The 16,767-nt window shown below is 35.3% G+C and overlaps 1 protein-coding gene across 2 annotated transcripts in view; it reads left to right on the top strand.

The window, feature by feature from the left end:
* The window catches only part of LOC136027892 (putative defense protein 3), a 90,308-nt gene that overhangs the window by 68,941 nt on the left and 4,600 nt on the right, over positions 1-16,767 (top strand). Inside the window, exons 1-2 of one of the 2 annotated variants that reach the window (XM_065705322.1) lie at positions 3,197-3,426; positions 13,133-13,353. The exons of the other annotated variant lie outside the window; for it this stretch is intronic. Of the exons in view, the coding sequence (XP_065561394.1) occupies positions 3,204-3,426; positions 13,133-13,353 (444 nt within the window). The 5' untranslated portion in view covers positions 3,197-3,203. Of the gene's footprint in view, positions 1-3,196; positions 3,427-13,132; positions 13,354-16,767 lie in introns of those variants that run through there. 2 annotated transcript variants of the gene reach the window in all.

The raw sequence follows: 16,767 nt of genomic DNA, 5'->3' as shown, positions 1-16,767 counted from the left end.
TGGTTGTACTCCAAAACCGACTGCCAATCGGTTATTACGATTTTTTTTATGACTGGCCTCCCCGATTTGAAATATGCGATTACTTGTAATCTGCGTTAATACAGGCCCAAATTAAACTGTTGGCAAGAACGATAAGCCCTCTCTCTCTGTTAACCTTATCAGATAAGATAATTTTTTATTTTCAAAAGACTATTACAAGCAGAAGCTGTCTTAACATAATCTTTCTTTTGTGTCAAAATAAAAGAAAACATAACTTATACAAATGTTAAAAAACTAATGAAACAAGACGCATATCAAATACAGAAATCGTCAATAATAAGTTAAAAAAAAATTAGTGAAATATAACATCCAAAAATTTTATGTCCAAAATTAATAATGAACTGTGTACAATTACTGACAAAATAATGAAAGTTGGGGGGGGATCAGAAAATACTTCATTGACAGACGACTATTAAGAGCTTGGGAACTAAAAATAAAATTTACATTTTTAATAAATCAAATTAACATAGATTAAATTTTTTTGATTGAAAGTGAGGAACGACTTTAAAAACTTAAAACGAACATAAATTATTCCGTGTATGAAAGAGACAGTCCCCTCCTCAGCACCTCGCTCTTTACGGTAAAGTTTGACTCTTTATCGTAACTCTGGTTTTTAAAACAATAAAACCTTGGCGTAAAGAGCGAGGCGTTAAGGAGGGGATAGCTCTTTTTTTATACAGAATAATTTCTGCTCTTTTAGTTATAATGTCATTAATTCACAAGCATCAAAAACAAGAAGAACAATAGGCAATTCTTTTCGTCAGACAGTAGAAATCTAATTTGAATGAATATATCGGTCCTACGTTCAAGGGCCATTTTCAGCAAAACATAAATATACAGAAAAAGAAAAAATTACAACAACATACGACCAATAGAACTAAAATGAAAAATTACTAAAACAGTCCCAGCATACTTACTTCAGCTGAGTTCAATCAGGACTGATAAATAAGGTAATATGAAACGAGGCAATTCATTGAAATAAAATATGAATAATTGAAAACATGTTTTTAGAGCTAATTTTACTTTTTCTGGCAGCTGACCTCAAAGGTCTATTTGTGACTGGTTCTGTGTTAATATCTACTGGCTTATGAAAATATTTTGTAAGATCGGTTTTAATTAAATTTGTGTATAGAGCATTTAGTGAATTTTCCCCATAGTTCCGATTTAAAGAAATATTATTATTAATCTTAAGTCTGATTTCAATTGCTTCTCGAACTACCTTCTTTATGCCTAGGTCATTGCTAATAAGGAGGTATTCTTCAAAAGTGTTTTATCTTTACCAGAACTTGGGAGATTTATGATTTTGAGGCTATTGGTAAATACAATATACATATTATTTTGTGTGCAGGTTTTTTTAAGATTCGTAGTGATTTTTGCGATGCATTGGAGGTAAATTACGTTTGAGGGCTTTCCAGGATTCTCAAATGGTAAACTACCATTGATTTTGCTACCGGATTATGTGTTGTGTACGTGAGAAGCACAGACAAATTATCAAAGAACTTAAAATACTTTTCGAATATGATTGGGTTGGTGAGGGCAAGGAATAGAAGAGCAGCTACTTTCGCTCCTTAGGGGCAGCCGCATGTTAGTTCTGACCACAAAAAGCAAGTATTTTCGGGAAAGGATAACCTGATTGCTGCCGTCCCCGTAGTAACTCTCTCACTTGTAGTAGTATTTGACTTGTAGATCCTCAAATGCTTTTATGTAGTCCCTCAAAAGTAAATCAAAAATATTACTAGAAGAGTCCAACCACTTGACAAATGAGTGATACACCTTCACTAGATACACTGCCGTACTATTGCCTTGTGTGCAGCCATGTTGGTAGGGATCTATCGAAGGTGCAATTTGTTGTGACAGAGAGGGGTAAATAAAACCCATAGCTACTATCGCTAAGCTGGGAGTTATTGATATGGGTCTCAGTTGATCACAGGACTGGGGTGACTTAACTTTTGGTATGACTCGGACATGTGCGGCTTCACACTGTAAATAATTGTTCTGTGAAACACAGGTGTATTACTGATGCGATTGGCTTGGATAGAAAAGGTGAATAAACTTACAGTAATTTCACGGGGAGTTCATCTGGGGTTGAGGCACAGTTGTTACATAGCCCTCGGATTGTATATACTGCTGTTTCTGGCACCTCTATGATTTCGTCCATACTACAATTGTTAATAATGCCACTCATTTGCTCGTCTCTTATGGTTCGGTAAGCAGAACAAATTTGAGCGAAAAATGTTTTAACACCAAAGGCTTTGATTAAACTACCATTTGGGCTGCTGGCTCGTAGTTCAGTTCATTTCTTGTTTTTTTCACGAGGTCGTTTTACTGCGTTGTACCGCGGCTGTGACTTTACCTTAGGAGTGCGGCTACTTTTTCCCGTGCGTACATTTTTACGGGGAGCTTGGAGGCTCAAAACGAATTTATATGCGTGGGTATATAAGTAAAAATTCTACAGTCCTAAAGGGTTAAAGATTATTACGAAGCTTTGAAAAACTTTCGGGGGGTTGAAGAGAAGGGGTGGGGTGATTGTTTTCAGATTAGCCCGCCTCCAATAATTTTATGACTCATAAAACGGTAGTAAAATCTTTGCCAAGGTAAAATTCTTTTACCTTTCAAAAAAAGAAAGAAAAATGAATGCACGTTTACGTGTCTGGTCTTGCAGTTGAGCACACCATAAAGGGTTAGTTGTTGAGAAACTTTATCCCAAATTTAAGACTTTTTACCTAGAAATAAGCATAATTTTTTTTCTTTTTTTCACCCCCACCCCCTACTCCTGGTAAATCCTTTTCCCGGAAGGTTTATCATGTTTCTGAATTATGATTTTACCTAACTATGCGTGTGCTACTTTAAAACCATTAAATTTTTTTTAGATGACCTAGATTGCTGACAAGGTATCATGAGAGGATATATGAAAGATCGTTTTTTAATGACCATGAAAAATATTTTGAGGCCATGATCTATTATCGCGAGCTTTAATGAGTTAGTTCAAGTTTATAACAGCCACGCCAGGAAGTCGAAAAATCAGGAAGTCAAAAGATAATGCAGATAATCTCATTATGCATAATAATACGGAATTGAGTACATAAAAATTAAAATAAAATCTTACCTGTAAAAAAGACCACAAGGCTAGTTCTATGTCTGCTTTGTAGGGATTAATACTAAAAATGATTTACACACTCTTTATTGTTGTAAGTGTTGTTAGAGCATTCCCAAATGGCGTGCCGTCTTTGGCTTGTAATAGTATGGTACCTGGCCACGGTCTAAGACCACAGAGTAATGAGAACTCACAAATAGTATTCGAAGCTGAACCAAATCTGGTACACGCACCTCTTAGAAAGGATGAACCTATGGAGAACAGAAAGAAAAATGGACCACATGTCGTTACACGTAAGTAATTAGATCATGTTTGCGAGTAGGAAAGTCTCCTGGAATAAGTTTGAATGCCCCCCCCCCTCATGGGAAAATTATGTTTTTGACACTATTTTTCAGGTACAGCTACAATCCCGCTTTTCAAGCAGTACTTGCAAATATTGTACAGGTCATATAATTGACCAACAAATGCTCTTTTTGAGTACAATTATAATTCAATTTCTTATGCTCTTTCTGAGTATAATTAGCACTTTCTAGTATAATTAGTATAATTATCTTTCTGAGTATAAGTAGCACTTTTCTCGCAAAATCTGTTTTAGGACCTTTGAAAATAATAATTTATTTTTAATGTTTTTCGTTATAAAAATGGGATAAAAATAAAGTAAGAAATAATTCCTACAAAGAACAAATAAAGTGACCAACAAGTAAAGTGAAGATGGCATATGATGCCATTTTTATGCTCTTTCTGAGTATAATTAGCGTTTTTCTCACAAAATCCGTTTTTGGACCTTTGAAAATAATAATTTCTTTCTAGGTTTTTTGATATAAAAATGGGATAAAACCTTTGTTTCAAACTTATTATTTAATTATAAACCCATTTTGTAAAAATTAAATATTTCGCAAACATTGATTTGTTAAGATCAACTTAAATAGAAAATTTAAAACGATTGCAGCCTGTTTTCGTCTTATTCTATCGGATCACCTAAAAACTATCGTTTTCGAAATATGAAAACCAACAGAAGAAACAAAGCGGATGGAAAAATAAAGAAATTGTTTTGAATCTTTTTTGTCTGACCTATTTGTGACACATCAATGCTTTTGGACTAAACAATTTTAATAAAATATAATGAAATAGCAAGTTTGAAACCAATGTTTTAAGCCTTTTTGTACCCAAACGACATATTAAGAAATTATCATTTTCAAGGGTCCAAAAAGGCTTTGAATTGAATATGCCAAAAAATTGATTATTTTATTCAGAAAGAACATAAGAAATTAAGAAAGAGTATAAAAAATTAAGAAAGAGTATGTTCGTAGATCAATTATATGAACTGCTTTATATTTTACCACAAATATTATTATTGCTTCACTAAACAGAGAGTACATAATGGGGCATTAGGGCAGTAGCTACACATAGACTTCAAATTGCCCCCTCTAAACTGAATTTCCCCCCATGTTTTTGTTTGCTCTCTCCAACACTTTCAAGTATAAGCAATTTATGGGATTTTTACTTAGCACAGGCCAACTTTGTTATCGGTACTGTGAAAATATCCTACCATTAAATAAGGCTTAATTCTATCCTCAATAAAACATTTGCTGGTTCATACCATTTTCGGTTATATGTTGAAAATTGAGCTTGTAGCTCAAGGATTTTGTTTTAACTTGGCCCCAATGCTTACATCTAGATGGGCTGGGATCAAAACCACCCTAGGTCCAGAGCTCTGTCATTTCAGGACGCCTATTTGGGCTAAACACAATAGCCTTTGTCCAATGATACGCTCCAGCCTAAATGTGTTTTAGAATAGATATGACAATAAATTAGCGATTCTAGTAAGAAAAATCTGTTTTATCGTGCACTCGACACCACCGTCCATGTTTCAAATATTTCATGGTAACGAGCTGTAAGCAAGGAGTGACTCTGTCAAATAGTAACCAGAACTCTTAAAACAGAATTTTGATAAGTATAGAAATACATAAGAAGAATTGGCTTTTTATCCAGATTAAATAAAAAAAAGTTTTTTAACTGCAAGTAAGGAGCGACATTAAAACTAAAGACGAACAGAAATTGTCCTCGACGCCTCGCTCTTTACGCTAATGTTTGACTCTTTGTCACGGCTCTACTTTTTAAAACAATAAAGAGCTTTAGCGTAAAGAACAAGGCGATGAGAAGGGGACAACCCCTTTCCTATAAGAAAAATTTCTTTTCGTTTTAAGTTTTATTGTCGCTCCTTACTTGCAGTTAAAAAAAACTTGCTTTTTTTCTATTCAATTTCTGAACGATTTTGAACTAATGCATGTTTTGATTTTGGCTCACCTTACATGAATAATTGAAGATAAATTTGCACATTAATTCTTTTTTGCTAAATAGTTTTCTCGGGATTTTAATCGGACAATTTTGATGAAAAAAGGGGGTGAGGGAGGAGGCCTAGTTGCCCTCCAATTTTTGGTTACTTAAAAATGCAGCTAGAATTTTTCATTTTTTTTTGGAAATGTTTTGTTAGTAACAATTATACGTAAATTACGAATTCACTTAAGTAATGAACTTTTATATTTATGTATTTTTATTACGTATATAAGGGGTTCACCCCCTCGCCAATATCTCACTCTTTACACCAGATCTTGAATTTTATCCCAATTTTTTTAGAATGACCCCTGATTAACAAAGGCCGTAGAATAAATAGTTGAAATGACTCAAAATACTTTAGCGTAAAGAGAAAGATATTGTAGAGAAAACGAACCTCCTTATGTACATAATATTTTCTGTTCGTTTTAAGTTTTAATTCTGCTCATTACTTTCAGCTGAAATTTTTATTTCATTTTTTTTTTTTTTTTTTTTTAATAATGTTATAAAATGCTGCGCCCCCTTCATGGAAATTCTCTTTCCTTATGATAAATTCCTGCGTAGAAAGATCCTAAGTCATTCTTTTCTTCAAGTTGAATTAACAATTTATGATAACAATGGAAAATTTATTACATAAATACAACTCAGGATGTGTATTTAAATATTAAAGATAGGGTTGGGGGTAAGTTCATTTCCGACGCAAATAAACAGCTATAGTTGAATTCACTCTGATTCTAAAGGTATATCTATTTCTTAGTACTCTCAATAGTTAGTTAATTACAATATTTACGCTAATTACACCCCATTTCAATTTCTGGGGTACAATTGGGCTTTAGATCAAGGAGTAACACGTGTCATCCGTAAATCTCGGCCATCAACAGTTGTGCTTTTCGGCCATCAGCAGTTGTGCTTTTCGGCCATCAACAGCTGTGCTTTTTGGCCATCAACAGTTGTGCTTTTCGGCCATCAACAGTTGTGCTTTTCGGCCATCAACAGTTGTGCTTTTCGGCCATCAACAGTTGTGCTTTTCGGCCATCAACAGCTGTGCTTTTTGGCCATCAACAGTTGTGCTTTTCGGCCATCAACAGCTGTGCTTTTTGGCCATCAACAGTTGTGCTTTCATCAACAGTTGTGCTTTGGGCGTCAAACTTTACTTCAGAAAATTAAAATGGGTGCAAAACCTATAACAACAATTATTTTCTTCCCAAACGCCATCTATATTTACTATTCGTCGTTCTTTTGTACCTTTTGCCAGACTTTATACAGACAACAAAAACTACTTTTCCAATTTACTATCTGTTCTGATAAGCTTTAAACTTTGATTTGATTGATAAAGCAAAAAACTTTACACATGAAAGTCGAACATTGCTTAACTCAACAAATGTTGAACAGGATACTTTATTGGATATGGGAGTTTGAAATCTCTTGACGGGGCATAATTTAGGCTCTGAATTTATTCCTTCAATTGTCATTCCCCTTATACAACTATATTCCAGGATATTTGAAATCACCCCCCCCCCTTCTAATAATGTTAATTATATCAAAGTAATGTGCAAGCACAAGAAATATTCAAGCATCAGAAAACACTTATTCACTTATGAGAAAAATCTTCATAAGATGGAATTTCTAAGGAATCTCAAAGCGTCAGGGATTATCATTCTCGCCATCCAAGGCTTTCTAGAAAGCTTATAATTCTGTGTGACGACAAGTCTCAGCTTCTTTGTGAAAGGGAAGAGTTTAAGCAATGCAGCATCGAGGAGCTGAAGAGCTTACAAACAATGGAAAATTCTTAAAGAGCCCTTCCTACGCATAAACATTACAAGAGCTTTCGGAATAGCATACAATTAACATAAGATTGAAACAGAACATTAAAAATGATGTTTTCAAAGCTGTGTATTCTCGTCTTATTTAGCACTAAACGAGTTTGCAAAATAGCTCATAAATATATATATATATATATATATATATATATATATATATATATATATATATATATATATATATATATATATATATATATATATATATATATATATATATATATATATATATATATAAATAAGTTATCTGTGTGTCGAATGACGTCATGTTTGTGTGTCGAATGACGTCATGTTTGTGTGTCGACTGACGTCATATTTGTCGACTGACGGAATTACAGACCGGGACATCGGGACACAAATGACGACCGGGACACCGAGACATCTACATATATAAAAATAAGATGTCTGTGTGTCGAGTGGCGTCATGTTTGTGTGTCGACTAACGTCATGTTTGTCGACTGACGAAATTACAGACCGGGAAATCGGGACACAAATGACGACCGGCCGATGAAGCTGCTCAAAGAGTTTATGCCAAAAAACTTGCTGCTGATAGAGAAAGTAAGAAAAGAAAGCGTGCTGAGGAATCACAAGACCGGGACACTCAAAGAGAAAGCGACCGGGACACAAGGAATGTTTGATTAGCAATCACCATCAACAAAGCACCGGGACACAAATGACGACCGGGACACAGGGAATATAAATGACGACCAGGACATTCAAAGAGAAATTACAGACCGGGACACCGGAACACAAATGACGTCCGGGACACCGGGAGGGACACAGGGAAACAACAATAACGGGGACGCCGGGGGGCACAGGGGGATATATAAATGACGACGGGGACACAGGGAATGTTCGATTAGCAATCACCATCAACAAAGCTCAAGGGCAATCATTAGAATAATGAGGTATAGATCTGAATACAGATTGTTTTTCCCATGGACAATTATATGTTGCATGTTCGAGAGTCGGTAAACCTGACAATCTATTTATATGCACAGACAATGGGACAGCCAAGAATGTTGTATATTCGAAAGTTTTACGTAGTTAAATATATATATATATATATCTATCTATATAAAAATAAGTTGTCTGTCTGTGGATGTGTGGATGGATGTGTCAGGTGACGTCATGTTTCGGCTGACGTCATGAAATTAGTTGCCGTCATTTTTGCTTTGAAGGTGACGTCATTCAAGTTATATAAGACATATGTTCGCCGTCATGTTTCGGCTGACGTCATGAAATTAGCTGCCATCATTTTTGCTTTGAAGGCATCATTTTTGCTTTGAAGGCGTGACGTCATTCAAGTTATATAAGACGGATGTTCGTGTAGAATTCTATTAATGCTTAAGTTTATAATGACTGATGAAGATGCTCAAAGAGTCTATGCCAGAAAACTTGCTGGTGATAGAGAAAGTCAGAAAAGAAAGCGTGCCGAGGAACTACCAGAGCAACGCGAAAGCAGACTTGCTGCTAAAAGAGAAAGTGAAAAAAGAAAGCATGCCGAGGAACTACCAGAGCAACGCAGAAGCAGACTTGCTGCTAAAAGAGAATGTGAAAAAAGAAAGCATGCCGAGGAACTACCAGAGCAACGCAGAAGCAGACTTGCTGCTAAAAGAGAATGTGAAAAAAGAAAGCATGCCGAGGAACTACCAGAGCAACGCGAAAGCAGACTTGCTGCTAAAAGAGAAAGTGAAAAAAGAAAGCATGCCGAGGAACTACCAGAGCAACGCAGAAGCAGACTTGCTGCTAAAACAATATAGACGTCCACGAAATCAACAATATTGTTTTGACCAAGATTCAAGACCAGGCAGTCCTTTACAAGTCAGTCGACACAGTTTTGGAACCAAATGAAGCGGTTAATTATCCATCTGAATTTTTAAATTCCATAGATCTTTCAGGGTTTCCACCACACGTGCTACAACTAAAAATAGGCGTACCAATAATATTGTTACGTAACATAAACCCACCAAAGCTTTGCAATGGCACTCGACTTGCCGTAAAAAAAACAATGGAAAACCTAATAGAGGCCACAATCCTGACAGGGCCTTTTGAGGGTGAGGCTGTTCTTATTCCTCGCATTCCCATGATTCCAACAGATCTGCCTTTTCAATTTAAAAGATTGCAATTCCCAATTCGATTAGCATTTGCAATCACCATTAACAAAGCTCAAGGTCAATCATTAGAAAAATGTGGTATTGATCTTAATACTGATTGTTTTTCCCATGGACAATTGTACGTTGCATGTTCGAGGGTCGGTAAACCTGACAATCTATTTATATGCAGCGAGAATTGGACAGCGAAGAATGTTGTATATTCTCAAGTTTTACGAAGTTAGTTGTATTTCGGAACAGACTGTTGTATATTCACAAGTTTTACGTAGTTAATTTGTATTGTATCTATCTATCTATCTATCTATATAAAAACGAGTTGTGTGTATGCATGTTTGTTTGTTTGTAAAAAGAACGTTTGCATATGACGTCATTATTAGTACATACGGCTTTGTATATGGACAGACAATGGGAAAGCCAAGAATGTTGTATATTCGCAATTTTTACGTAGTTTGAAACACATATATAAATCTATCTATATTCACAGGTGGGACACAGGGACACAACTACAATGGCGCGTAACTAATATGGCGCGTAACTAATATGGCGCGTAACGACTTACGCGCGCGGGGGGGCTTGGGGGGGGCGCGAAGCGCCCCCACCAACTAGGTGTTGGGGTGGCGCGAAGCGCCACCCCAACAGCTAGTATATATATATATATATATATATATATATATATATATATATATATATATATATATATATATATATATATATATATATACATTATATATATATATATATATATATATATATATATATATATATATATATATATATATATATATATATATATATATATATACATTATATATATATATATATATATATATATATATATATATATATATATATATATATATATATATATATATATCTTTATTCACAGGTGGGACACAGGGACACAACTACAATGGCGCGTAGCTAATATGGCGCGTAACGACTTACGCGCGCGGCGGGAATTGGGGGGCGCAAAGCGCCCCCACCAACTGGGTGTTGGGGTGGCGCGAAGCGCCACCCCAACAGCTAGTATATGGATAAGTTTATATTGAATTGCTTAAAGAGCAAAGAAACTGGTGATTACAAAAATATTTGCATATATTTTGACAAGAAATTACAACAATTCAAAAACCTTAAAAAAGAAAACCCAAAGTTTGAAGCATAGTAGAAATCGTTGTAAGAAAAACATCATTACCGAATTTCTTTTCTCGTAAGTATAGGCAATGTCTTTTTAAGACATAACAAAAAGTTGAAAAGAATTCAAGTTCATTTCACAATCGCTGAAGTTATTACGTAAACTGCAAAAATACTTTTAATGTTTAATGTTTATATAGCAATAATTTTAATGTTTTAATTCAAACTAGAAGAATGCCTGAAAGTTTTAAATTAGTTCATTTTTTTAGATAAAATCCACTCGCTACGTGGTTAAGCTTACAGGTTTGAATGCAACCGATTAAATAATCTCAGTAGGAAGGCCAAAAAACGAAAATCTGCAATTATTACAAATGATGATTCGATATTTGACAAGGGATTAAAACAATCAAAAACTTTAAAAATAAAATCAAAACTTTCAAGCTTAGTACATATCGTTATTGGAAATCGACTGTCAGAAACGCAACCAGTTGCGTAATATTAGTAGGAAGGCCCAAAAAATCAAAAATTTGCAATAATTACAAATGATGATTGTCTATTTTGACAAGCAATTACAACAATAAAAAAACCTTAAAAAAGAAAACCAAAAGTTTCAAGTTTAGTATATATCGCTGTTAGAAATTGATCTAGCTTTAATAATCAAATATCTTTGAAAAGATATTACAGTATGAAAAGGCATTAAATTGTGTAAACAGCAAAAAGCTGGTAAATAAAAAATATTTGTATATATACTAACAGGGTGTTGCAATAATTGAAAAACCTTAAGAGAGAAAACGTTTTCGAACGGAACTAGTTATATAATGTCAGTAGAAAGGCCCCAAAAACGAAAATTTGCAATTACTACAAATGATGAATCTCTATTTTGACAATGGATTAAAGCAGTTCAAAAATCTTAAAAAATGAAATCAAAAGTTTGAAGCTTAGTATATATCGTTGTTAAAAATTGGACTTGCGTCCTTTGTTAGAAATCAGATTGCGGTATGGAAAGACAGCAAATTGTCTGTGGTTAGAGCTCAATTCATATCCATAAAAACAACCCATTATTTTTTACTTAGAATTTAATATGGCCCAGATATATTACCATTAGTTTTGAAAAGAAGGTCTCTAACGGGTGGATTTTGCGAAAATTCTTCTGCAGCACTTTTGTACCTAAAAAAAAGGTCAAGCACGTTTCTGGAAAATCTTAATCATAAGTCTGTTTTTTTATCAATGTTGATAATTTTACAATTTTTGGGGGAGCTATTATATTTTGTGTATCAGTTTTTCAGAAAATTTTGGGCTTTTTATGAGCACCTATTTCTGATCCCCGAAAGAAAATTTTTTGCTATGTTCTTGGTCCAGAATAGACAAATTTGAAAATCGTATTTCAGGTGGACTATTATCGAAACAACTCTTCTGAGTACTCATTACCGAAGTACTCATTCTAACAACGGTAAAATCAGACAGCTTGGGTCCGGGTTGACAGAGGCGACGTTGACTTTTCTATAAGTCACGCATGTCAAGTGACGCGTGCGAACGTTGTAGAAATGTATCAAGTGCTGTGGGACTTTGCCACGCATGGCGTAGCTATGCGGCACACTTTTTACTTCAAGATGTTCACCAGGTGGCGGGAAGGGAATGACCCCTCGGAATTGGCACTAAATATACTGCAAAAGCAATGGGACTTCGTTTTCGGGTTTTAAATCTATTACTGATAGGGATTTAGGCTCATTTTACGCTTGAATTACTATTTGATTTCACTTCAGCTCGTCTTCGGTTTTATATAGCTCTTTACGTTTCTTTGAAGAATATATTTTATGGATTTTTTTTTTACTGCTGATAATAACAACATCTTCGTTAACCAGGAAATCCTGGTTGACTAGACCAAACTTATTTTAAAATATCATAGTTAATTCACGTGCATTAACATTGTAAAAAAAACCACGTGTCTCCCAAATTTTTTTTTTTCACCAGGGGGATCACATAGAACAGATGGTTACAAAATTTACAAGTAGTCAATTTGAATCTAAACGGCGTCTAGGGTGTCCATCGACGGAAATACTTCCGTCATGCTCTAAGAATCAATGTGAGCAAATTAACAAATACAGCATTAAATTTGCTTACCAGAGGAATCCTGCCGTACACGTGGACCCATAATAAAGCCTCAATTGGACCTACCAAAATGATTCGTGAAAACACTGCATACCAGACCCCTCTCCAAGGCCTCAATGAGATGACTTCTTTACGGTAGTAATCAAAGAAGTAATTAACTACTCCTTCGTGACCTGAAAGCATTTAGAAGCCAAGATAGAACAAAGGTAAGGTAGCATTAATACATGTGGTTTCAATCTATACGGCTAAAGCCTCCAAAGTGATACTCTCAATTCGATGTCCCCAACAACTCCCTCACCCAAAATTCGACAATATAAGAATAGTGTACCTTTGACTCGTAATCAGTCGGGAATTATTAAGAGATTGTAAATTTTTGGGAATTGGAACCCCTGAGCAAAAGTACATTACAAATGTAACAGAGATACCATTCGAGTATCTTTATCTTTTCCATTAATATTCTTAATTAAAACAGCAATTTCTTTTTCTTTCAGTAACGCTCAGATCCACCGATGGTGTCCCATTTAAAGGGTTTTTTGTTCAAGCACAATCAGAGAATGTGGACGGCTCATTTGGGCAATTTTTGATTCATCAAGGACCGGGTCATTATGGTAATTGTGGGAATGGAAAAAGAACCAGTGTAACACACGCTGATAACAATAGAAAAGAGAAAATTCTTCTGAAATGGATTTCACCGTCTAACTTCACAGGAGAAGTGAGTCTCGATATTGTTTTTTTTTCCTCTATTCAATTTATTCTTTAAAAAATCAACAGGGAATATATTCTATTTTGAAATCAAAGTATTTAAGAAATGAAGAAATGGGGAGGATTTTCAGTCAGTTGAAAAAAGGGCAAAATGAAAAGAAAAAACGTAAACTTTTATAAAAAAAAACATAAAAACCTATAAACGAGAAACCAGGATGATTTTCAGTCAGTTGATATAAAGCTAAACGAAAAGAAGACGTATATATTTTGGTGGCAAAGACCTCCGCCAAGCTTTTCTGGGTGCTAAACAAAAAATACAAAAATGCGAACTGTTGAACTCTAACAAGACAGATTGTACCTTATCATTTTGATTCTGATCACTTGCTCTCGGTTCAAAAAGAGGTTGTTTTTCATTGTATTAAAATATCATTAATTGAGTTTATTGAAATATCTCCGTTATCTCACATGGGTTGAATATCTCAGCAAAGTGAGATCCTCCTGTTCCAGGAAGCTATAAGTTATCCTGAGATACAAAAGTCTCTTCCCTGATGATCCCTTCTTACCTCTATTCACGTCGTACATCGTTTCTGTCTAAGGTATTAAAAATTGAGCAGCTTCTGAAGACACTGATACCAGAGGTGCCATTTGAGGGGGTTAGGGGTGGGCAAACGCCCATCCTTGATTTTCCAGGGGGCCCTTTTCCGGCAAATAATTATCCATCATGTCCATCATAATCCATTCTGTTCAGGTGCTTTGAACCAACTGCATGCCTATTAGCCAAAGAGCGTAATTACCTGACCACCCTTGGCGTAATTACGCTATTTGCTATTAATCATTGTAAACTTTGAAAGTAGGTTCGATTCATAATAAAAGACTCATGTTCTGTCAAATGCCCCTTGCCCACCCCAAGATTTGGCCCAAATGGTGCCTCTGACCGATACCAAGGCTTAAGAATCGATCCGAGGTCATCTGGCAGCTATGTCATCCTTTTACCAATATATATCTTCCCCTCCATCGGAAGCATTATTGAAGCTCATTCCTGCAATAGCAAAGCCTTTAAGGACAAATCGTTAAAACACAGCACGGCAAGACTATCTTGCACAGGGTACAGCTTATCAGGAAGTAGCTTCACCTAAACAACCAAATGAAGGTGGGCTAAAACATACATAATCAATACTCGAAATAAAATTAGGACATTGTTAATGATCATTGTTGATGGAACCACGAAGATTATAATAAAAAAAATCTTAGGTCAACCTGCCTGAGACTCTAGGTGGGCGTGCCTTTCTAAAAGCTAAAAAACAAGTATTGGTAATTACTCCCGCCGTTTACCCGTGCCATTTAACCAAACACTTGGAAAACTATAGGTTCTATGACTATCTACCTTAGTTCCTCTGCCCTAGGAATGACGCATGGAAAGATAATAGATAGACTTATCTATTAACAAATGAACTAACATCATTTTTATACAATCATAATAAAGGGGTTAATGCCAGATTTGCCTCTCACTCAATCGGACTATTTGTTTTAGCTTTTTTTTTTCAATTAGCCATGACTTGATGACTATAGCTACTTGATTTTAATGGCAATGTTTTTTTATTTATCTGTTTCCCCGAGGCACTTCGCATGGTCGTCGTATAAACTTCAAAGGGTGCTTTCGATTGGAAAGCAAGAGTTCTAGTGCCCATTTCAAGAGTCAAAAGTGATCGGAGGGCAACTACATCACCCTCCTCCATGATCTTTTTTCTAAAAATAAATCGGATAAAATTTTGAGGCTGCAATTTTGTTAGAAATAGATCAAAGATCATGTAACAAATACTCTTTGGTTGACACAGCCCCTCAGGGCACAGGGGTAGGCGTTGTAAGTTATGGCCTGGGGGAAATATGGTTTTTATAGAAGGGATGATTGTATAAACTTCAGAGAGGGCTCATTTGACTGGAAATAAAATTTTTAGTTCACTTTTTCAAGTGAATTAAGTCAAAAAGATTGGAGGGCAACTAGTCCCCTCCCCATGCCCTTTTCTTTCAAATAAGTAAAGGTAGGCTACTACAAACATAGCAAAGCTCAAAATAAAATTTGGACATTAATGATCATTGATGATGGAGCCATGAAAATAATAATAAAAAAAAATTCTATCAGAGGCAACGCTATAGCGTTGCCTCAGATAGTAAAGGCAATACGACTCCAATGTTTTATTACTTATTAATGATTTATTTTCTTTTTTTCCTAGAGTTACTTCATAAAGAAGGGATCTTCATATAAACTTCAAAGGGGCTCTGTTGATTGGATATCTGAAGCCCTAGTGCCCTTTTTAAGAGTCAAAAGCGATCGGAGGGCATCTAGCCCTCCCACCCTTTTTTTTACAAATACATCCGATAAAATTTTGAGGTGGCCATTTGATTAAAAATAGTTTAAAGATTATATAACGAATGCTTCAGGGTCTGTACAACCCCTTAGGGCATGGGGGCAGGCGTTTTAAGCTATGGCCTTGGAGAAAATATGGCTCTTATAGAAGGGATGCTCGTATAAACTTAGGAGAGGCCTCCTTTGAATGGAAATCAAAAGTTCTAGTTCACTTTTTCAGAGTCAAAAGAGGAAGGAATACAACTACCCCCCCCCCCTTCTGTCCTTTCTTCCACAAATGCGTCAGATAAAAATTTTCAGATGGCCATTTTGTTAGCAATAGTTCAAAGGTCAGATAATAAAACTCCGATGTCGACGCAACCACCCAGGGGCAGGCGTGGTAAGTTATGCCCCGGAAGCGTATAAGGTTCTTATGGAAGGGATGCTCGTATAAACTTCAGAGAGGGTTAATTTGATTGGAAATTGAAAGATTTAGTTTACTTTTTAAGATTCAACAGTGATCGGAGGGCAGCTAGTTCTCATTGGTGTGGTGGTGTTATTTGTTTTTAGCTTAGTGATTTTTCTTTTTATCTTTGTTTCTCTTGTGCTGAGGACGCCTAGGTCGCATACAGGCGAAATATCCGCGACGTTTTAGTCTTTCATCTTTTCTCTCTACTGGCCACAGTCTCGTTTGTTGTCGTTTCATTGAGTTTTACCTCTCTTTGTTGTTTTTTTTTTGTTATGGCTGGCCAGTTCGGCTTAAGAACGTTCAAAAAACTCCATTAAACCAAAAGTCAGCAAAAATAAAATCAAATAATATACCAAGCATAAAACTACCACAAGTCAGCATCGATAAATAAATTAAACCCGAAACGAACAGAAATTACAATCAATAACCGAATGAAACTCAAAACGAGCAGAAATTAACATGAGTAGGGCTCAGCACTTTACTGAAGAAAATTTAAATTCTTTTACTTTTATAACCTTAATAGATCAAATATTATTAAAATTTTGTTTATCAAATGTCAATATATGCATATTAAACTGACACAAAGCACCTTCTTTTCTATTTTCTTTTTC

The sequence above is a fragment of the Artemia franciscana genome, chromosome 6 (genome assembly GCF_032884065.1).
Source record: "Artemia franciscana chromosome 6, ASM3288406v1, whole genome shotgun sequence".
Taxonomy (NCBI): Eukaryota; Metazoa; Arthropoda; class Branchiopoda; order Anostraca; family Artemiidae; genus Artemia; species Artemia franciscana.
The sequence above is the reverse complement of the archived record's forward strand: the minus strand, read 5'-3'. Positions and strand labels throughout refer to the sequence as shown.